General features: G+C 55.1%; 6 protein-coding genes across 6 annotated transcripts; 2 read left to right on the top strand and 4 right to left on the bottom strand.

Moving 5' to 3' along the window:
* Positions 1–138: 138 nt before the first annotated feature.
* On the top strand, positions 139–3,243 carry N656DRAFT_728044 (FabD/lysophospholipase-like protein). Its single transcript, XM_064812592.1, has 2 exons — positions 139–1,414; positions 1,480–3,243. The coding sequence occupies exons 1-2, from the start codon at positions 376–378 to the stop codon at positions 2,895–2,897; spliced, it is 2,457 nt and encodes an 818-aa protein (XP_064671594.1). The 5' UTR covers positions 139–375; the 3' UTR covers positions 2,898–3,243.
* Positions 3,244–3,581: 338 nt separating this feature from the next.
* N656DRAFT_767066 (uncharacterized protein) lies at positions 3,582–4,439 on the bottom strand (the record flags this gene model as incomplete). Its single annotated transcript, XM_064813530.1, has 2 exons — positions 3,582–3,909; positions 3,991–4,439. The coding sequence occupies 2 exons, from the start codon at positions 4,437–4,439 to the stop codon at positions 3,582–3,584; spliced, it is 777 nt and encodes a 258-aa protein (XP_064671593.1).
* Positions 4,440–6,413: 1,974 nt separating this feature from the next.
* N656DRAFT_565567 (uncharacterized protein) lies at positions 6,414–7,503 on the bottom strand. The gene is made up of 2 exons (XM_064810113.1): positions 6,930–7,503; positions 6,414–6,851 (listed from the first exon to the last, which is right to left on the bottom strand). Exons 1-2 carry the CDS (start codon positions 7,167–7,169, stop codon positions 6,492–6,494), a joined length of 600 nt encoding a protein of 199 aa, XP_064671592.1. The 5' UTR covers positions 7,170–7,503; the 3' UTR covers positions 6,414–6,491.
* A 4,923-nt stretch (positions 7,504–12,426) lies between these two features.
* N656DRAFT_705879 (uncharacterized protein) lies at positions 12,427–14,699 on the top strand (the record flags this gene model as incomplete). The annotated part of the gene is made up of 3 exons (XM_064811308.1): positions 12,427–13,196; positions 13,285–13,350; positions 13,406–14,699. The coding sequence occupies 3 exons, from the start codon at positions 12,427–12,429 to the stop codon at positions 14,697–14,699; spliced, it is 2,130 nt and encodes a 709-aa protein (XP_064671591.1).
* Positions 14,700–15,428: 729 nt separating this feature from the next.
* On the bottom strand, positions 15,429–17,582 carry N656DRAFT_788306 (carbohydrate esterase family 4 protein; the record flags this gene model as incomplete). Its single annotated transcript, XM_064816681.1, has 8 exons — positions 15,429–15,511; positions 15,542–15,778; positions 15,944–16,548; positions 16,609–16,757; positions 16,809–16,904; positions 16,958–17,125; positions 17,176–17,248; positions 17,299–17,582. 8 exons carry the CDS (start codon positions 17,580–17,582, stop codon positions 15,429–15,431), a joined length of 1,695 nt encoding a protein of 564 aa, XP_064671590.1.
* A 1,825-nt stretch (positions 17,583–19,407) lies between these two features.
* Positions 19,408–21,883, bottom strand: N656DRAFT_777142 (uncharacterized protein). The gene has a single exon (XM_064814767.1). It carries the CDS (start codon positions 21,694–21,696, stop codon positions 19,789–19,791), a length of 1,908 nt encoding a protein of 635 aa, XP_064671589.1. The 5' UTR covers positions 21,697–21,883; the 3' UTR covers positions 19,408–19,788.
* Between the last annotated feature and the right edge of the window lie 203 nt (positions 21,884–22,086).

The following is a 22,086-nucleotide window of genomic DNA, read 5'->3' as shown; positions in this document are numbered from 1 at the left end:
GTACCTCAGGCACCATAGCGTACCTTAGTGTAAGCATCTCGGGATCCACACACTTGTGTGTGGTGGCTCGGGTGGAAGGGTGGAATGACCGACCGACGTCATTCCGTCGGAAAGCAACCATCCAACTTCAACATTCCATCCACACCATCTTCTGGAAACACACCACGGGCCCAAAGTGGCCCTGGAAAGGCACCCGTCGTTACCTGAAGCCCCTTTGCCGAGGCTATTTTTCATTCTGTTATAAACTTTGATCCCATATTTTGCCTGGAAACTGTGAGGGGTTGCGTCAACGCGTGCATTTTTAGCGTCAATCAGCTTGCGGTTAGACAGATTCTCCCGCGATGTGCCGAAGCATCGCGCACATCTCGGAGAGCTATGGATGAACTGAGAAATGGCAAGGCCAAGTCCAAGGCCACACTCGGAGCAAACCGCAATGTCACCGTCCCGACCCGCACATATGGTTTCCCCCCCGAAGCCTTCGACTGGACCCGCCTTCCCGACATCGACACCGACTTCCTCCCCGCAGAACACATCGAGGCCTTCGTCCAGGCTCTCTCCGCCCCCGATCCGATCCCACAGTCCCCCGAGGACGGCGGCGGCGCCTTCTCCTCCCGCCTTACCAGCACCCCGCAGCAGGAGACGGCCCAGGCCGCCGCGGCAGCTGCCGACGTGGCCGCGCCAGGACCTCCACTTTCACCGCAGCCACCATCCAGGCGGCCGACGGGCGGGAGTCTACGTCGCAGTAGCGGCAGTAGCTCGCTGCTCTTCACGGCGAAAAACGACTGGGCGCCAGTGCATGAACGGGTGCTGCGCGACCGGGACGACCAGCAACGGGGGAATAAGAAAAAGCGGAAGAAGAGGAAGGGCGCCACTGGCAGATTATCCGGCCGCTCAAAGGATGAGACCCGCGAGGGTTACTTGTACAGCCTGCTCAAATGGCCCTTCTTGATGATTGTGTCGGCCTGGATCGCCGGGCTAGCACTCGCCTACCTCGCCATCCGCGCCTACATCTCTTTGTACGAGCACAGCGTCAGCTGGCGGGGTAAGCGGGAGCGGCTGCGCCGGGCAATGCGCGCCACGTCTAGGTATGCGGACTGGGCTGCGGCTGCGAAGGCCATGGATGATTACTTTGGGAATGACCAGTGGAAGGGGGAGGATGAATTTGCTTACTATGACAGTAAGACGGTGAGGAGGGTCCTGGATGAGATGGTGAGATCAAGGAAGAGGGCAGAGAAAGCCGAAGGCGGAGGCCAAGGTGCTGAGGAGAAGGAAAAGGGCAAGGAAGCGATTGAGGCTTTAAAGGCTCTTGTCGAGGCGTGCGTTAAGAATAACTTTGTCGGGGTCGAAAATCCAAGGCTGTATAGTCAGACGTACTTCGGGACCAAAAACCTGGTGGAGAATTTCATTGATGAAGGTGAGTTTTTGAATCCTTTCTCCCTCTTGACTAGATCAGAGGAAGCGAACTGACATTATTCACAGTCGAGAGGAGCATCAGGTTCCTGATAAGCACGAAGCAGCTCACCAAGGAGGAGAAACGCGTCATGTTCAAGGGTATCTGTGCGAACTACGGCCGCACTGCGCTCTGTCTGTCAGGAGGGGCAACGTTCGCCTACTACCATTTTGGCGTGGTAAAGGCGCTGCTGGAGGAGGATCAGCTTCCAGACATCATTACGGGCACGAGCGGCGGCGCGCTGGTTGCCGCACTCGTCGCAACGCGCACAAACGAAGAGTTGAAGCAGCTGCTCGTACCGGCACTCGCCCACCGCATCACAGCCTGCCGGGAACCAATTACAGTGTGGTTCTGGCGGTGGTGGAAAACCGGTGCACGCTTCGACTCGGTAGACTGGGCCCGCCAATGTTCTTGGTGGGCACGCGGGTCCATGACCTTCCGCGAGGCTTATGAGCTGACAGGGCGCATCCTAAACGTCTCGTGCGTCCCGGCCGACCCGCACTCGCCCACCATCCTGTGCAACTACCTCACCAGCCCGGATTGTGTCATCTGGTCGGCCGTGTTGGCCTCGGCCGCCGTGCCCGGCATCCTCAACCCGGTTGTGCTCATGATGAAGACGCGGTCGGGCCAGCTCGTCCCTTACTCGTTTGGTCACAAGTGGAAGGATGGGTCGCTGCGGACCGACATCCCCATCAAGGCGCTCAACCTGCACTTCAACGTCAACTTTACCATCGTGAGCCAGGTCAATCCGCACATCAACCTGTTCTTCTTCTCCTCGCGGGGAAGTGTGGGACAGCCTGTCACGCACCGTCGAGGGCGCGGTTGGCGCGGGGGCTATCTAGGCTCGGCGGTGGAGCAGTACATCAAGCTCGACCTGACAAAGTGGCTGCGCGTGATGAGACAGCTGGAGTTGCTGCCGCGGCCGCTAGGGCAGGACTGGTCCATGCTCTGGCTTCAGACCTTTGGCGGGACGGTGACAATTTGGCCCAAGAGCGTCCCGAGCGACTTTTGGCGAATTCTGAGCGACCCCGACGAGGCGAGGCTGGCAAGGATGATCCACGAGGGCCAGCAGAGCGCGTTTCCTAAGATACGGTTTATCGCGAACCGGTTGAGGGTGGAAAGGGCTGTCGAGAGGGGCCGACGGGAGACCAGGTTGGCTGCTAGGCGCAGCGCTGCGGCCGTCAATGCCCCTGTTGTTGGTGGGGGTGATTGTGATGGGGATACTGGCAAGTACGAGAGGAGTGGAAGTATTGAGAGTATACTAAGCGAGGACGACTTGAGGAGCCTGCTTAAGAAAAGCCAGGGGAGTATTACAGGCACGGACGACGACTCGACAGACTTTGAGGGCTACACGAGTGTCGATGGGATCAATATCGATGGTGGCGAGACCGAGGAGGAGCCAAAGGTCGCTACGCCCATGGGATTGGCAGGTGCTGAGGAGGAGTAGAAGTGAAAGGGATGTGCCTGTTAAGATGGGCTGGATATTCAGTTGGAACCCGCTTGTGTTACGGGGGGATGGCGGAGTTATGAGGGGTAGTGTCATTGGCGTGGGATGCATATAGCGGGAAGGCAATAGGGATGAATACATGTAGAGAAGTGATCGATATAGTATGGTGTTATTAGAGTGTCCGGCCGGGCTGCGAGTGGGCTGGGAGTACATAGCACGGCTACCACTGTAGTAGCACGATATGGCAGCTAGCCCGACCGACTGGGTGACGCTGTAAATTTACCAACGGAAGCAAGGCAAGCAAGCACGAGAACAAATCTAGTCTTAGATCACGCTTGACGCTCCGTTTTAGCCAGGACGGACAAGTGTCTCTCCTCTGGACAAATCGCCCAGGGGCCCAACACTTGCGTCCTGCTGTCCATACATGGCTGTATCCCAGCCATTGGGTAGTGCATGGCTCTATTTTAGGTTTTTAATTCCAGTACAGAGTGGAAGCCCTGCTCGACCTGAGGACATCGCATTCTAGCACAGAAAGCCCACATAAATTTTCCACGACGCCTCGGAAGCCCAGAACAAACGTACGAAATAACGACCAGCCGATACCAGAAACCCGCCCTTACTTTTGTAAAACCAACTCCCCTAGAAGAGTACCAACAAGAGGCCCAAGAGAATAGGGGAGAAAACTTAATTCACAATCCCCACCCCGACCCCCATCATCAGGAAGGAACCCAGCAGGAAAACCCAGAAGAGCAGGCCGTTCCTGGCCATGCTCCCCGGGGCAGCGTCGGACGACGAGGCGTCGCCGCTGGGGGTGGGGCTGGGCCCCGTCAGCAGCTCGGCGCCGTGGGTGATGGTGACGGGGGCGAAGCCGAAGCGGTCGCCGCTGGTCCAGTTGTAGCTGTAGGTGGAGAAGGTGCCGTTCCAGGCCGGGTCGCGCGTGTACCAGACGCTGCCGACGTGCGTCAGGTTGCAGGCCGCCTCGACGGTCCCGTTTAGGGAGCAGCGGTTGACTCTGTTGTTTTGGGAGGATATTCCTTTCAGTGAGTGGTGGGAGTGAATGGGAAAGGGGGAGGAGGAGGGAAAGCAAAGTTACACTGTGTGATAGGCCCCGTAGCGCGTGCCGGTGAACATGAAGGTTGCGGGCCCTTGGGTGATGGTGCTCGGCTGGCCGGTGCCGTTCAGCGGCTGCCAGTGCCGGCTGCGGGTGGATGCGAGCGTCGGGATGGCCGTCGTGATGTTGTCGGTGCGGGTTGCCGACAGGCTGGGCCGGCGGTCGACACGGGTGGTTGTGACGACGTAGGTGGTCAGGTTGTTGGCGTTGTCCACGGCCACGACGGAGCCTGAGTCGCGGTGGAACATGGTGTAAGGCAAGCCTTCATACTCGCGCTCATTGAGGAAGAAGATGTCGACGATGCGGGTCATGGTCGGGGTGGCGGTTGTCGTGGTAGTGACCGTGGCAGTTTGAGCAAGGGCTGAGGTGAGCAAAAGAGAAAGAGATGCGAGTATAACACAGAAGGGGAAATAGGGGCCTGTGAGCGCCATCTTGGTGTCTTCGTGAGACTTGCTCGATAAACCAGGCAGAGAAGAAGAGAGTGCTGAGAGTGCTCAAGTCGTAGAACATCAATCCCTTCACATGAGCGACTGAAGAACTGCCATGAATAAACCCGTCTCTCCTGGTCCCCAGGAGAGGCTTGATTCGACACAGCAAGGAGAAGCAGAGGATAAGAAACGAGCGAATGGATTCCCGGGCTGCCGCTGGAGAGAGTCGAAGAGAAAACGAGAAGAGACGGGAATGTCAGGCACCATGGTTTCTTGTCATATAACCAGTTCCTGGCTAAGCAGATGTTGCCAGATTCGATCCCATCTGCTCCCGCTTCCACAATATTCATCAACTCATTAATCCATCCTTTCAATCAGGAACCCCGAGAACGTCCCGGTGCTGCCGTCCTCGGCATTCCATTCTTCCCAATCCCAGATGGGAGAAAGCAGTAAATGGAGGAGACAAGCTGTTTTGTGGCTGGGACGAGGGCAGCCACGAGTTTAGCCGCCACGCCGACCAAGGCGACGATTTGCTGGCCGCCATGTTCCGTCATTGCTCGGATTGCGTGGCGGCCGATAGCACGACGCTGTTAAGGGCAGCTCAGCTTGTCGCCGCGGGCGTGGATATTTGTTGCGCTCCCGTTCCGTTCCCCGCATGGAAGCCCATGTTATGCGGTCCAAGCCTGCCGAGCCTGCCTCGTCGGGAGCGGAGCCGCAAGGGCTTCCCCACACCGCAGATCATATCTTTGCCTGCTGTGGTTTCATTTTGGGAATGGGACCAGAGGAAAACCGAGGCGCAGCCCCCCTTTTTTCTTCCGCACGTGGAAGGGACCGACACGGGCACACGGGCACTTGACCGTGTTTCTCGAGCCAACCCACCTCCTACCGGCTCCGCCCGTCCGGGCTCATTTTGCCATTGCCTGTGAAAGGCAAGGCCTTCCGGTCCGAGGTCGATGTGCTTGTTGCTGTAAATGGGGACAGGAAGAAGCATCACAAGCGCCGGAAGCACCAGAAGCAACACACTTCTGTGCGTCAAAAAATAAGCTTGTTTCGTCGGAGATGGCAGGGCGCAATGCGGATGAGACAGCCGTTGAAAGCTAGTTTTCACATCCAAGACAACTGTATGTATCGTAACTGTAAGGCCGCTGAATCAGTCCGTCCGTTGAAGGTTTGGCGAGAATAAGCAATATTCATGTACATAACTATCGTGGCTGGGGAAATGTACAGATTTCTGACACTCGACGTGCCTCAACCACACCTTCTCATTTGATTAGTTACCCTGTATCCGTGGTGTAGGAGGCCGATCTGAGTTCAGAGGCAGCCGATTACGACCTTACCTGCATGAATGCGCAGATGCCAGACAGACAACAATGTTGCGGTATGAGGTCTCACCGCCCTCTCCCTCCCATTGGAGGTCCCTGAATATGTAATGTTACTTCGTGCCCCAGGAATTTTCTGCGCACCATCAGCAGTCAGGACTCTGGCCGAGTCAGGTTCGCACGGTACTATACAATACCTTACATACCCCTTAGTGTAACCTACCCTCGCAGCCAACCAGACACAGCGAACCAAACGTTATTCCACCGATGAGCAGAATCGCAATCTCCGACCAGTCACCCGGCCCACACACACTGCCAGTCAGCGGGAAATGAATGAAGCAACGTTTGCTGCGGCGCACCTGCCGCTACCGTTTACACACCTTCTTCCCAAAACTCAGGGGCCGAAAACAAATCGCTCATCTTCACATTCATCGTCCTCGTTCATTTACAAGCCTTTTTGTTTTCAAACATGTGGTATCATTTCACATACAAATGGGGTAATATTTGGGGTTGAAAAAAAAGACGTTCATAAAGACCTTTTCACACGTATGAACGCCAAAAAAATACAATTAGAAGATTAAGTTACATAGAGGTATCATAGCCATTTAACCCGTGCTGCCTTCATGAAGAGCGCTTTCCCAGATTTCCCCTTAAGCCTGCCCAGCACTACCAGCCCCTGGCCTTTCCACTCTGCTATGCTACTTAACGAAAATGTTCAGTAGAAAGGCGAGAAGATTTAAGCCATGAGGGCAATGAGACCGGCGACGGCAGCGAAAGCCGCGGAGCCGCCCAGGGTGGCAGCACCGGCGGTGAAGGTGGGCTGAGGAGGCTTGGTGCCCGTGGGCTTGCCAGAGGGAGTGTAGCCGGACGGGCTGGAAGCAGGGCCCGAGGCCGTGGGGCACGGGACCTGGACCGTCTCGTAGATGACGGTCGGGATGACCGTGGTGATGGAGGTCGAGATGGTCTTGACCGAGGTGCCGGGGCAGACCGGGGCGGCAGAGGTCAGGGTGGTGCCGGGGGTCTTGGTCGGGTACGGGGGCGAAACCACGGCCGAGGTGGTGTTGGAGTAGTGGCCCGAGCCGGTGCTGGTGGTGGGCTTGACCGGGACAGAGCTGACGGGGCAGACGGTGGTGCTGACGGCAACGGTCTCGGTGACGACCTTGGTCGAGCCGGCCGGGCAGTACGTGACAGTGTCAGGGCAGTCCGTCACCGTCTTGGTGGTGGTGCTGTAGATGGTCGACGTGGTGAGAGGGACAACCGACGAGCTGACAACGGTGCTCGAGGCCGGGCAGTCGGTGACCGTCGGGGCGCACGAGGTGATGGTGTAGTACTCGGTCGAGTACACAGTGCTCTGGCTGCCCTTGTGGGCGAGAGCGGTGCCAGCGAGGGCAACGGCGGCGGCAGCGAAACGCATCTTGGCTGTTGTTTTTGGTTTGAAAAAACGGGGGTGTTTGTGAAGAGGGTGGTAAAGACCGAAAAGAGCAAAAATGCCTTTTTGTGAGTGTTGTTTAAAGAGTGGACGACCGAAGTCAAGAGAGCTTTGTGTTGGCTTGTTGCGAGCTGAGGAGAAGGAGGGAAGGAGAGGGCAGGCTCGAGGCGGACACTAGGCCATCGTTAAATACCACAGGCAACGGTAGGTTGCACCCCCCGGCAATTCGCCTGGATGCCGCTTGCGAGAGGGGGAAATTACACCTCGTCGACGGCTGCCCCATTTGGAGAACGCTAATCCAGGGGCTCGGTGGAGGGAACATTCAGGGGACCATCAGGGAACATTGGCACCCCGCCTTAGCTGTGGGTCCAACCCACCAGGCCATTTGTGTCGGTGACAAGCGCTTCATCCAATCAGCGCGCTCGGTATAGAAGAGCCGTGCTTAATACTGTGTACGTATCCCGTACCTTACCCCTATCCAGACAGCCTCGGACCAGGTCAATTAACATTGCTGTTTCCAACGTTTGGTCAGTTCCCGGGTTAGACAGTTCATGACGGATGCGGGGAGTCTATTAATCCAAAATGAACTTTACAATCACAGATCTCTGATTTGGCGGCTGTCAACACTAGTGCATGTACAGTTGCGTTTGGTGCTCACGTCAAGGGCCGGTAAACCTGGGAGCCAATTTCGTCTCGAATGCGGTTTTCGCCACCTCGACGTCGGGCGGTGGGCGATCCATCTCTCCATTTCCTTCTTTCCGGCTGGGGCAGGGCTGTAACGAGAGGCGGTGGACAGCTGCTCAGCAGGGCGCTGACTATGTACTCCGTACACCTACCTTGCACTAATAAGTTCCTGTAGCACGACAGAGTTGGCGGACAGCGGCGCACTGGTTACTCTCCACAGTTCATATGCGCAATTACCACAGCTGAGTCCTGACAGTCTGTTCTCATCAATCAAAGATTGAATCATTTAACTTACAGTAGCGGCGAGCGCGAACTAAGCGCCAACAACGCGTGATATGAACTATAGCTTTGGAGGCGCGTAACGTGCCTTTCCTGTCGCTTGGGATGCCGATAGATGGCTGCCGTCGCACAGTCCCTCGCTGATCTGCCCCACTCGTACCGTTCCGCCACTCTCATCGAGCAGGATCTTGAAATGAGTTCAAAGTCACGGTATGTGCGCTACTTGTGTGTAGCAGCATCGTTATGTACGGAGTAGACGAAGTAGCTGGTTTTTCAAGCATGTGTCTGGCGGTTGCCGAGAGCTATCGTAGATTGTTTTGTACTAAACAAGCAGAACGGACTCCTCTCCAATGGCCACGGGAACGTGAATGTGAAAGGAGAAGGCCTGGGGAAAGTGAAATTTCGCGCAGGTCTACGAGGTAATTGATTACCTACCTACCTTACAGACACACAGTACATACAGTACGATAGTTCGCCGCACATAATGTGCGCTAATGCAGGTACCGTTTGCCAAACGTTCTCTCATTCGACATTGCTCGACATCCCAGCCTTGGACAATTGACGAAACAGAACCGACATCACGGTTTTCAGCAGCAGACCAAAAGTCAACCAGGTGGCGCTCCTGGACCCTGGATCTAATTCGCTTGGCGGCTATTTGTTGCCGAGAGTGCTTGATTGATTAATTGGCAAGGTTCGGATACGCCACATGATGGATTGTTTGAATCCGGGAATTTCATGCATTTGGCGCATGTTGCAGCAAATCATTTCTGGGGCCCTGGGGTTCATCTTGCCCACTCAACCAGGCGGTGAAAAGACCTTCCGAGAACGATGTTTGCAGCGGAGCACCTCCGCTGGCTCTTACGACATGCCCCTGCGATCATCGCCCTTATCCCTACACTACTCATGCGGTTGCCTATGGCTTCATTGGCTTGCAACCACGTACTAAGGGTTCGCGCGAGTTCGCCAGGGCGTCAACTGCCAACGCCGATATGATATGTATTGATAAGAAGGTACGGACTACGGAGTAGAGTTAGTACCATGTCAAAGATTTCTGGGCGCAGTTTATAAGGAAGCGCTATCGCCGCTATCCTTCCTCCACTGCTTAAAGCACTCAAAATTCAGAAGCCATTGCGATTTACGACGTGACGGGTGCTATGCCTGATCTCCCAGCCTTTTGTCTCATCACATGTTCTACTTCATGGCAGCTTCAAAAGAGGCCATGAACTGTGGCCGTCGTCCTGCAGGCCATCTTGATGGCAGCGGTGGGCAACCACGGCATGTCATGAATCTCATTTGAGAACTCGGCTGCACAGGGTCTGCTTGATCATGGCATGGGTTTTCTCCACAGTATTCCATCAACCATCAGTTATACACGTATATCCTGATCTCCGCATCTGCCGGGCACTGAGCCTTGGATGAAACAGATATGAGTACGTCATGTCACCCACCCAGAGTCCGTTGCGACTTGCGAGCAAAACGACTACCTTTACAGTGCCTTCTTGTTCCTGCCGCAATGCCTGTTTATGGAGCTGATGACTGACAGTACACTGCAGACTTTGAGAGACAAGGAGCAGCCCTATGGGACTCTTGCGACTAACCATGCACAATTGCACATGTGTATTCCTAAGACAGCAACTACGGCAAGATTTCGAGCGCCTCACGCCGTTGAACCGGGAACGGAGCTCGAGTCATGGAATCGGCACTCCACATCACGGCATCCATCTCGGGCATTCGCCTACGTGGCAGGCGTATCTCGACCGGTCATATGCTGGATTTTCCAACCACAGTCCTGAGGCTTCTCGGCTCCCTTTTCACACTGGGCCATAGCGGACTAGGAACACGAGTCAAGTGACGGTCACGTCTCCCGCCCCGAAGCTTCGCATATCCAAGGATGCGAATGCAATCTCTTATCCCGGACCGATAGCAAATGAGATGAGCAAGCCGTCGGATTGGTCATCCTAATTGACTGCGGGCAGCCGGTTCGGCTTTGGATGCTTCGATGAACATTTGGTCCTGAAGTGAAGCAGGGCGAAGCAGACGATAGTAAGCTTCGGAACTCATCGCAATCAATACGTCTCCTAGTTTATATACCGAGATGGGTCAATCGCCCAAGTCGGTGAATTAGACGAGGCTCCGGTGATGCAACATGCATTGTCGGGCGAAACCTCGGTAGGCAGTTCAAGCCGTCCGGCTTGCTTCCCGTTTGGCCCGCCGAGGACGTCATCGGTGCAGGATACGACTTGGGATGACAGGATAGTCGGCGCTCGCCGAGGACAAGAGTTGAGTCTGGACCGGAGCGGTCCGCAGGCGCATGACGGGAAAATCATGCTGAATTAGGGATGGGCAGCCAAAACCGATCAGACTTCGGACAAACCACCGCGAGGCTTTCCGGTGGGCTGATACGGTCGCCGAGTCACGATTTCTTACCGATTGACCGGACCCACTCCTCGGCTCTGCCTTGGCCATCGCACGGGAAATGTGTGGGCCTCCCTGAACACAGCCACGGCCTCGAGATATGGTCGGCCGCCGGCGGGCTGTGGCTGCGGGGATTATACACTAGTTATCGCCAACCCGAGAACTTTTCTGGACAGCTCTGATATCATCAGCTATCGGCAAATGATTTTACAACTGTTTATTCCATTGTGACAGCCCCTAGCAGGGACCGGTTGAATAGAGCAAGCGCTCGCCCGTTGTCCTAGACGTTTCCGTTTAGGGTCCGTCGGATTGATGTCCTCAATGCAGGTCCTTGTTTGGAGGAGACAAGCAGCGGAAAACCTTCAATCATCTGGTTTGAGGACAAGGAGCCATGTACGAGGTACAGATGACGATTTTGCGGCAACCCGCTCGTCTCAGTTATCACGACCATGCCCACATCCGAATCTCCGTGATATGATTGGGCTTGAAATGTGGGAGGACCAGTTGGCCCGTGCATAGCCTACTGAGGACGTCAGGACCGTCCAGTTGGAGCGGGCCTACGGGAGAGGACGCCAAGTGGGGCCCTGTAAGGCAGGCAGGCAAGTCCCAAACAAGTCCTACCGTTGTGGAAGGCGGCCGCTGAGCCTCTGCGCAGGAAATGCGCAGCTGCCCGTCCAGCCAACTGCCAACAAGCCGATTTTGATTCGAATGAGCAATTCATCTGCAGTTGGGAAAATGGAGGCTTCCGCCTTCTTCTTCTTCTTCTTCGTTGCAGCTTGTGCAAGTGGTGCCCAAACCACTTCCTCACTTCGTGCACCAAGTGGCGCCGGTGTATGTATGCACAGATACAGATAATATCAAATTGGGGAAATCTTCACAATCTGTGGCAGGTCCTTGTCAAACTGGTCCGTCGAGACCAAGGTACAATACCGACAGTTGCAGTCGTCAGTCCTGGGGAAGTTGCTCCCTGCAGCTGCATACTGCTTGAGCTTGCAGCCCTCCGCGAGGCTGTGACCTTTGGCCTGCGTCCTGCGTCCTCATTCTTTTACCTCCCCCTGCCACACACACTCTCTCTTGGTCATATATAAACCGTTGAGCTTGCCGCCGCTGCCTAGTCCGCATTCCGTGTCTGCATTGAGCACCCGCCGAGCACGAGACGGGACCGAGCACCCATCCTCTCTCACACTTTTATTAGGCAAGGTTGATATTGGCAGCCATGTCCTAGTTTACTACAGGATCTTGAGGCCTGCCTGCTTCCTCAGGTCAAGACCGCAACGAGGCGCTAGCTACCCGTAAGCCGACCCCTCTGGACCACACCGGCGCCCTTGGCCTTACTTCCGGCACCTCGCCGCAGAGCCCTGCCTCCCCCACCCCCACATTGAGCACTCTCCTCCACCCGGAAGCCTTAAGAAGGATTGGCGTCCTCCGTTCGCATCACATCTCACTAAGTGAGTTGACTCCTCTTAGCTCTTTGCCTAAGCATTCAGTTGACAACTACTCCTTAGGCTCACCCGGTGTGGCCTGTCAATCCATCACGGCTCTTCCTATAGCGTGAGGTCGTTCTACCCACACCCTCATGGCTTCCGGCGTCGAACCAAGTCCCGGCGCTGCAGCGCTGCATGTCTGCCCCCAGTGCAATAAGGCCTTCGCTCGCAACTGTGACTTGAACAAGCATGCAAAGTCCCACAGCCGTCCATACAAGTGCAAGGTGCCTTCCTGCAAGTACGAGACGCTCGGCTGGCCGACGCAAAAAGAGCTGGAACGGCATGAGAACGACAAGCATTCGGCTTGCCCACGCACCTTTGCCTGCTGGTTCCAGCCCTGCCCATACAGGTCCAAGCGGGAATCAAACTGCAAGCAACACATGGAGAAAGCCCACCAATGGGAATATGTCAGGAGCAAATCCAAAGGCGGTCGTTCTATCGGCCAGCGGAGCCCAGCGGAGCCAGAGACCCCAGCCGATGAGCATTACACCCCTTCAGTTGCCTCTGCCTCGCTTCAACCCCCACCGGGGCCACGGCCGGGGATGGATTTCATCCTCTTTGACAGCGATCAAGCCGATGCCTTAGGCGAGGACGATGATGCTCTTTATTCTGAGTCCTATCTGCCATGGACGTCGCCCATGACTCGGTTGCGGAAGAATGAGACTTTCATCGAGATGTTCACGCAGACCTACAATGGGACTGCTGACAAGGCTGCAATTGTCGACGACATCTTGGTGGATCCGATGCTCTCAGCTCAACTGTCTCACGACATGCAGACCCAGCAAGCTATTGATGCCCCTGGTCTGTTTGTCAACGACCCAGCAATAAAGGTCGAATCGCCCACCCTCACGGCAGATGAATTCCTCGGGACCGAGCATTTCGTTTCGAAGAAACGGAAGCATGACTTTGTTGAGGTTACCTCAGCGGACGTCAAGCCGACTTCCATCCCGTCATCTGGCGGGCAATTGGCAGGAAAAAAGCAATCGGGCACAGGCCGAGGATCACGGAAACAATTCAGAGAGAATCCCAATCGACGAGACGACAATGGTGAAGGAAGCCGGCATCCAAAGAAGCCTAGGATAAGCCCTCGCGAAGACTTCAGCGATACGAGCATGCCTGACATCTTTCGATTCGCTCATCCCCATATTTAGTGAGTCAATTCAATGTGGTGTCGCCGCAATACAACGTTTCTGCATAGGACCAGCCAGCCTGGGTTGCTGACATCTGCAATCGAATAGTGACAGGGACCAGAAGGAGAAATATTCGCCGTGTCATACCCTGCACAGAGATATCTCGACACTGGTGTGAGTTGTATATCCTAGCACGAACCTTCTCGACGATGCTAATCGCCAGGCGCAGTCGGCACCTGAGCAGGCCAGCACATCGCTTCACAGTTACAGAACGATTCATATCGTCGTTTGATGTTACGGACCACGATTTCAGGCACCTAAGAGCCGGTCTTTGCCGCTGGTGCTGGCGCTCTTTCTTCGATCGCTCCTTATTCGACAATCACATATCCAACGCTTGTGAAAAGGTATCGAAAGGAAAACGAGAGAAATGGCGTGCACTTCTCGAGACCTTTACCCCATTAGCGGATTCCGAAGATTCCAGACTTCACTCAGGCGGACACGGCGACGAGTATCAATGGAAACAGCTGCCTAGCTCCACGGAAGATCTCCCTGTCTCGGACGGCGATGACAACTGTATGGATCTATGCAGGACACCGCCCACTTCAGTTCCATCCCCCGCTCTTCCTGTTGCGGGCTTGCCCGCCTCGAATCCGAAGGAAGGGCTCTTCGTGCCTGCAGATGAACATATGAAGCTTCAGAAGGAGCACCAGGACCTTCGCGAAAGCCACCAGCAGCTCAAGCAAATGACCCAGGTCCTTCTTGTGCCGTATCTTTTCCAACAGGCTGTGGGGCAGACCTCCAACACCATGCCGAAATCACAGACGTCAGCGCCTGAAGCATCCAAGGATACCACTGTCACCTCAGACCCGGAAGACATCAAACCTAATGCCTCGTACCGAGACAACCTCGTCCAACATATGGACTCGCAATCCACTGACGTCGATGTATATGCCCTGATGGAGGAAATGGAAACTGCCCGACAATCTTTATCAAGGATGAACTCGGGATTCAGCACAGTGTCCCGTGTATCGACCATCCACCACGTCCCGAACAGTCCGCCTCCTAGGCCCGCTGAGCTTCCAGACCTTCCAAGCAGCGGTTGCCAGGAACAACAACGACAGGGCAAACACTCTCTCACACACCGTCCCCCGCCAGAGTCAATTCCCGACTCGGGCTATGGCACCGAACCCCGGCGCGGAAGTCTCGACCATGTAATATACGTCGCCGAAGGAAGACGGAAAGATGGGAACGAGCTTTCCACCCCACCACCAACCCTTGATAGGCCCACGGACGGTTACAACAAAACACTCCCCGGCATTGAGGACGACGGCGTCGTAGGACCGGCACACTGGGCAGAGGGCGAACGCACGCCGAAAGGAAGGATGGCGCTATCCACGCCCTCACAACATAGCCAGATGGCTGACACATCGCTCTTTGAGGACGCTGCATATGGCATTTTCGGTGCGGAGCAGGAGGATTCTATCATGCCACCTCGCTCGCCGGAGTACGTGTTCAACTTTTAAAATGCAGGTGAATTAGTACTTTATTGTACAACATGCTTTAGACGGGATCGGCGTTTTGGATATACTACTGAGCGCGACTTGGTTTCTTGGATATCCTATGTGGGGTTTCACTACATAAAAAGATTTCTCCTTCCGGGTCCCCTCAAGTTGAGAGGAGCTCTTTGCCCATATCTGCTGGCTCAGACGTTTCCTTCTCTCTTCCCTTCCGACTTTCTCCTTTTTTCTTTTCTTTTCCTTCCCGCTTCCTCGGTTCGGATTCAGCTGGGCCTGGGGTGAATGGTACTAGTACTTTGCAACTGGCGGAACGAGACGACGATGGCACACGCCACTCGCAAATAACAGGCACCACGCAACGAAAAACGGCTTAATGAATGGATGGCATTGTAGCGGGCAGAATATGGACTCAATCTGGACTGAATCTGGATCAAATCTGGACTGAATATATAGATTGCGATGTAGACTGCTACTTAGGTCTGAATAGTTGGGTTCGGTTCGACAGCTTCTCAACCTTTCCCCCTTTCTTTCTCACCCTTTCTATACCCTCTCCCTTTCCCGCAAACATAGAGGGACGCAGCTAATCACTGAACATGTCTAAATTTCCATCCAGATTCATTTACACTGCTTACCCCTCCTAGGATATCGGTCTCTTTTTCAGTCACGATAGCCCCTTCCCTTTCCTAAGCCTTGCAAATTTCAGTCCATGCCTTGCAGTTCAAGCTAGCTCACCCCTTAGACACCCAGTGTGCACTCTCCATAGTTCCTTTGGCAACCCAAAATAGCCAGGCACTCAAGGACGCTAGAGGTGCACCTTCCTTCGCTGCTGCAACAGCTTCCAAACGTACTGCCCTTGCACGTCTGCCTCACCGCAGCGCCACAGCGTCCATCGCGGCTTACGGCGAGACCGGTCGAGGTTGGCTGGACCACTGTTGTTCTGGTAGGTATTATCACCGTTGATCTGGTGGGTGTTGCGGCCGTTGAGCTGGGGGGTATTATGACCGTTGATCTGGTGGGTATGATCACGGTTGATCTGGTAGGTATTGTTGACCTCGTGGATATCACTGTCGACCTGGTAGGTATTGCTGGAGAAGAGAGAGGGGTCAGCTGCATTCAGGAAATCCTCATAGAATGAAGTTCCGTCTCGGGTATTGTAGTGCGATACCAAGTAGAAAAGGGGAGAAGAGATGAGGAAGGCATGTGAGACTTACAAGTTGAGGATGCCCTGGTCGTCGGCTGGGCGCTCGTACGGGAACTTGACACGGGCGAGTCCATGCAGCTTCCCCATTCAGGCTGGCACCCATTTTCGAGCGAGCAAAACTCTGCACCTCTGCCGCAGTAGCCAAAGATGGAGCAGCAATTTCCCCATCTGGTGCCGGCACAGGTCGCGCCGTTTCCACAGGTGCCGTCAGTGCTGGGACCGTTGACGCCCGTGGGACCGACGGGAATGGTAGTCCTCGTGCTAACCCCTGGTTGCGATGTACCAGGGGCAATGCTGGTGCGAGTACTGGTAGAGCCGCTTCCTGCTGGTCCTGCGCGGTACCAGTTTTCTCGGGGATCGCCCAGACACTCACCCACCGTCACCGACTTGTACCCCGAATAGAAGAGGGAGGTGAGTATGTAGTCGGTGAGGTTGTAGACCACCTGAGAGTGGATGTCGTGTTCGATTTGGAGGAAGCTGTCTCTTGATGGGTCGGTGTCGGCAATGGTATCGTCCCAGATGTCCTTGCTGGTTTGGATTTGTGTCGGGCTGTCGTGCAAATAGCCCTCGGTGTCAAGGTCGAAATATATTACGTGGTAGCCGAGGGTCGAGAGTATGTTCTGGCAATTCCTCTCGCAGATGGAATAAGGGGGTCTGGGGAAGGGCCGAGATTTAATGGACACGAATCGGAGAGGGCCAAGTTGGTTTTCTTACCTCATATACGTTGGGAAAAAGCCAAGAATAGAGTTGAGTGCGATCTCGTTCCAGACCATCTGGTTCGTGAATTGCGAATTGGTCAGCTGGCTGGCGTTCTGATGAGACCAGGTATGGCTAGCAATCTGATGTCCCTCGGCATGCATTCTCTGTCGTTGCATCTTAGCAAATGGTCTGTCACATTATGGTATATGACTTGCCTTGATGATAGCAGGATAAGGGGTCGAGGGGTCATTGATATGCCCCTTGCCCAGATTGTTCCCTGTGATAAAGAAGGTTGCCTTTGCTCCGTAACTCTGTCTCCGTATTAGTTGGTGCATTGGGGGCTGACTGAGATGCCATGCCAAACCTTTAGCTTGTCAAGGAGGTCGTTTGTGTATAGGTAAGGCCCATCGTCAAAAGTCAACGCGATTTCACCCGGGTTGATGCAGTCGTAAATGCCAGCTCCTCCATAGAGAACGCTCCCAAGTTTGGGCCGAGCAATCCCTGCAGTATCAGCACCGCTTGGCTTTTGGTTCTGTGTATCTTTGTCAGTGTAGAGAGGAGGCATCTGAGCGCAGTACATACTGCATCACAAGCAGAGGCATAGTTCATCTGGCAGTCGGGCGCGGAGCAATAGTCCTTTCCTTTGCCACACCAACTGTACGCCCACGTTAGCCCGCCGGCGCATCAACTTCACGGGAAGCATACCCTTCAGCAGAGCAACAGTAACCGGAGGGGCAAATTCCGATTCCCGGTCCGCATTCGCCGTCTACATCCTCATCTTGGCGTCCCTGTAAGCTACCTCGTGGGTTGCCTGGAGCAAACTGCCTTCTGGCGACAGAAGGTCCAAAGGTTGCTGGCTTCGCTCTGGACTCTAACCCAGAGAACAACTTCCTTCCTCCCAGGATTTTGGGGAGGTGTCGGCCCGAGCGGTCATCATGAGCGAACGTAAAGCCTAAGTAGGCGGCCAGCAGGGCGGACGATAGCTTCATGGTTTATCAGTGGTATCGGGGATGTAATATATTATATCCGCCACAAGGGATGTGGGAGCGCCATATGTATGCTCAGGCGTAAACATGTAAAGGAGTGACGAGCTCGGCCGGCTTGGTTTCAAAGCAGAGAGGGTAGATCCGGGCAAGATAAATAGAAGAGCGTCGAGAATATCAAGACGGCAAACTTCTGTTCCTGAAGGTGAACAGGTAGGGTTGCAGACGAGACGCCGGAAGACCGATGGAAGGGTACACGGCCTACATAAATGAATTGGCCAGATCCTACCCTGGTAGGAGACGCGGCCCTCCGTTGGAGCGACTTTTATATTGCGGTCCCTCTCCATCCAAACCACGCAAATTCAGACAGTCGGGTCTTCAACGTCTCTTCGTTACTGACATTGGCATACTCGTTCAGCCTAGCCCGACCGGGACTACAAGGCTTCCCAAGGAATAGGCCGCTGAAGTGAAGAGCAAGAGACGATGCGGGATGAGCAGTAGAGTTCTCGTTTTGGTCTCGTGCACCACTCTGCAAGTCTTGGGTAACGCAAGCTCAATATCAGGAGATGCACAATGGCCGGCTCCAGCAACAGTAACATGACATTGAGCCAGGTTCTGGGAGAGGTAAGGAAGGGCGAGCGGCAGCTAACAGCGGAAGTCTTCAAGCCGCAAATTCAGGGATCGACGGCAGCGCTGGTCGCCTGCAACGTACAGCTCCATGGCTGATGTTCGCTTCCCGGCAGATCTCGGCGTTCGAGCATTCTTCTGTGAAAAGCTTGGTATTTCCGCAGAAGAGGATGACGCGGCAAAATAAATCAGATTGGAAGTCGCGGCCATCGTATTTTGGCTGAAGTCAGAGTCGATGGTAACTGTGGATCTGCGGGAGAAGCGGCTGCGTGCGGACCGGAACCCGAAGCAAGCAGTGCGTCTTATCCGAGTTAAGAATGTAGTGTTGCAAGAAGCTGCATCGGAGGAGAGGTGGTTGTTCAACTGCATTAGAGTTGTTGTGGTTGCATGTAAGCTTGGCAGTGTATGTACAACGCAACTTGAAGTACTCTAGAACGAACGGATGGCTGATTCAACTAGCCTGGGACATCGCAGGAAACCGCGAGGTGTGTTCTTATGTCTGTTGAGGAAGGAGAACCCGGGAGCACCTGAATGGAACTTCCCTACGCGGAAGAAGTCGTGCCAGCTTGAGCCAGATAACATACCTTACTTGACTTCAACAAACACCAGGCTCAATTCTTCTTACTGTCAGAATAGTGTTTTTGAATAGATGGATGCAACGCACAAAACTGGCCGACGTTCTTGCAGACGCCAGCTGTTCTCTGCCGAATTGCTGCTGGTAATAACTTGGAAAGAATCAGGTCATCAGACACGCTTGCGTCAACCGAAGCAATTACGAGAATGAATGGGACGACGACAGGAAGGTTACGTCGTCAAGTCTGCGACGATAACAAAGACAATAAACACCAAGCTACCTGCAATTGTGCTGATAGCACGCAACCAGTTGAGGCCATGGTAACGTGGCATGCAGGTCCGAGTCAGCGGTACAGCCGACAGGCCGTTTCCCGTCCTCGTCTTGGTTAAAGGACGCGAGTTTCACGGGCGGCTGCAGACTTCAGTGCCGACTCCCGTTGTATGACCAAAACGTTTTCGCTGCTTCTCGGTGCAACCAAACTCTAGACCCCGGCCATTCGCATGGCAGTTGTCTCCTGTATCCAGACAGGTCTTGGACTTTGCTCGAGAATCAGGAGTAAACAATAAACCGTTACCCGCAACGTTCTGACAACAACTTATCAAGGAGGCGAGATGGGGAGGTCGGCGTCGAGGCGGAGGCGGTTGAATCTACAGCTGAGAAAGGGGGTTACATACATAAGATCATGAGTTCTGAACGCCCGTCTCACTCTCCGTCATTGCCGACCCAACGGAGTTCTAAGACGTAGCAACAGGTTTCTGTGAGATCTGGAGATGGACGCCGCATACACGGGAGAAAAGGGCGTTGGGTGTTGCGGTGCCCACGGTTGTACTAGTAGAAAACTTGCAAGCAGCCCTTCAGTTTCCCAATTGCCTTTTGGGATCTCACCCAAGAATGGGAATGGAAGAATAGTACAAGCTCACCCACCCACTGGCAGTCCCTGCCCATCCTTCCAAGCAGCCAAAGCCGCCAGGCCGTATACCGTTAGACCAATTCATACACATAGCCTCTGCCTCATCGCACCATAGCTCCCACGACCCCAGCAATCTCCCCAAACAGCACTCCCTTGAACACAGCCTCCCCCATCTCCTCGCCCCAGTGTCCAGCCTTCTTCAGCCTCTCCTTCCAAGCCTCCTTCTGAGCACGGCCCATGTCGTCCCAACGCCTCGCCTGCCCATGCTTTTCCTCGTCATGCACGTGGACACTCACTGAATCATCACCATCACCCTCACCGCCAGCATGCAACACCACCAACCCGCCGTCCCCATCCTCCTGCCCCTTGGTAGTAGCCAACTGCGCCGACCTCGCCCGATAGTCAGCAAACAGGGAGCCATCCTTCCCCTTCTCGCTTATTAGCCTATCATGATGCGATCGATAAGCAGGCTCGGCGTGCCAAGAGACGGGCGTGAAGTTGCGCGCGCCGATGAGCGGCCGGGCCAGGCCCTTGACCTCAAGCAAGCCCTGCAGGAGCAGGGCAAGGGTGGCAAAGACGACCGCTGAGAAGATGATCAGGTCCCGCGGGGACGGGCCGTGGCTCTTCAGACCCAGGACGTAGCGGGGTGGGCGGGGCGGGCCGCGCGGTAGGTTGGCGGGTGTGACTTTTTTCAGAGGAAGGGAGTGCACGACTAGGGTGTTTGCCATGGAGCCGACCGAGGCCAGTTTTAGGTGCGGAGCGCGGGTGGGCGGCGCCGACGAGGATGAGGAAGGTTTTGGCGGTGGGATGAAGTGGGAGAATGCGATGCCCGAGATGGGGCCTTGGTGTACTGCCTTGAGGGTTGTTACGGGGTGGAGTTTGGTGATGAGGTTGACATCCGAAACGGACGAGGTCTGGTGCTCGACCGTGTACACGGTGATGGAGCTGTCCTGGCCTGTTACGGCGACGACGAACTGCGTGTCGCCTTGTCTTGCGGAGGGGCTAGGCGGCGGCGAGAGGTTGCGGACGGCCAAGCCGGTGGCCCGGGTAATGCTTCTGGGTAGGTGGGCAGATATGGCGAGGCGCGCCTTGCCTCTTTTTCCGGCCGCCGCTTCCTCCTCTTTACCCATGTCGGAGGGCCTGGGCAGGCGGAATCCCTGGAGGACGGCGCCGCCTGCATTGGGAAGGTTTGCGACGGCGAGCACAAAGGTTGTGGTGAGGTAGCGGATGCAACGGAAGGATGGGCGAGCTTTTGCGCCGCTTGACTCGTCATGCGGCATTGTGAATATGCAATGCGGGCCAGTGGTGTCGGTCTTGCTAATGTTCATGGCGTAGATGTCGTAGTCATCGCAATATATTAGTTGATAATCCTCGTCCGACGTCTGTAAGACGTCCACATCCATTGCCTCCTTCACCAGCTCCACCTTTCCTCGCAGGCTCGGTGCTGGATTGTTGCTGCCCGCCGGCGGCACATCAAAGATGGCAATCTGCGCATCCTTGGCACGGCCAATTGTCCCAGTTGCGACAGCGCCAACCTGTTTTGACCCGGTAAATGGCGGGGATATCCTGAGCACCCTTTGATATGCCTCGAGATCTGTCGACGAGAGTAAGGCGGATCGCGAGAGTTCGGTGATGTTGGGCCCGGCGGCGCCAGCCTTGGCCTTCGAGGGCAGCTCGGCAGCAAGGACGCGGAAATGCTCGTTCTTGCCCTTCTTGATGTCCGCCTCGGCCGAGTTGATGCCAGCGTAGAGGAGGATCGAGTTTCTCCTGCGGGAACCGACGGCGAGGGTGTTGACGCTGTCCTCATCGCGGCTGAGTTCGATCTCGGAGACGATCTGCAGCGAGTCCTCACGCGAAGTGTCCAAGAGGGTAATCTTGTTACCAACACCACTCCTGGCGGGGCCGCCGCCTCCACCTACCGCGAGTCGATTTGCATCCTGAGGGTCAAAGTCGACGGCGTAGAGGGGATAAGACAGTCGTAGTTCGGCCGAGGGAATGGCGGGAGCCATCGGTCAGGCTGAAGTGGGCAGGCGGGTGTCTGGGCGCTTGACAAGTTGAGCAGAGGTTCAGCTAGAAAACGGTTTCAGGCTCCAGGCATTCTCGTGTCTTGAAGAAGTTGCGACGAGGAAGAGTAAATAATGGTTGTCTGGCGTGGTAGGTATCATGTACGGATATGAGGATGGAGTTGTCGTGGACGACGGACGTGGAGCCAACTCAGGACCATGGTTTGCTATCTTTTAGCTTGGCCAATCAAAACGGAGAAAGGTCTCCAGCTTGAGCATTTTTGGGCTTGGCATGGCAGGGTTACCCGTTGGCTCTACTTCGGCCCCACTTAAGGGGCTAACTCTAAAGAGTTGGGCGCAGAATCCAGAGACGGCACGAAATCTAGAGACGATTCA

This window comes from Canariomyces notabilis, assembly GCF_033297395.1.
Source record: "Canariomyces notabilis strain CBS 508.74 unplaced genomic scaffold N656scaffold_6, whole genome shotgun sequence".
NCBI classification, from domain to species: domain Eukaryota; kingdom Fungi; phylum Ascomycota; class Sordariomycetes; order Sordariales; family Chaetomiaceae; genus Canariomyces; species Canariomyces notabilis.
The sequence above is the reverse complement of the archived record's forward strand: the minus strand, read 5'-3'. Positions and strand labels throughout refer to the sequence as shown.

Coding starts and splice junctions, on each gene's coding strand:
- N656DRAFT_728044 (XM_064812592.1), top strand. CDS start 376: ATGGATGAACTGAGAAATGGCAAGGCCAAGTCCAAGGCCACACTCGGA. Junction 1,415..1,479: donor GGAGAATTTCATTGATGAAG/GTGAGTTTTTGA, acceptor CATTATTCACAG/TCGAGAGGAGCATCAGGTTC.
- N656DRAFT_777142 (XM_064814767.1), bottom strand. CDS start 21,696: ATGGCTCCCGCCATTCCCTCGGCCGAACTACGACTGTCTTATCCCCTC.
- N656DRAFT_565567 (XM_064810113.1), bottom strand. CDS start 7,169: ATGCGTTTCGCTGCCGCCGCCGTTGCCCTCGCTGGCACCGCTCTCGCC. Junction 6,852..6,929: donor ACACTGTCACGTACTGCCCG/GCCGGCTCGACC, acceptor GTCCCGGTCAAG/CCCACCACCAGCACCGGCTC.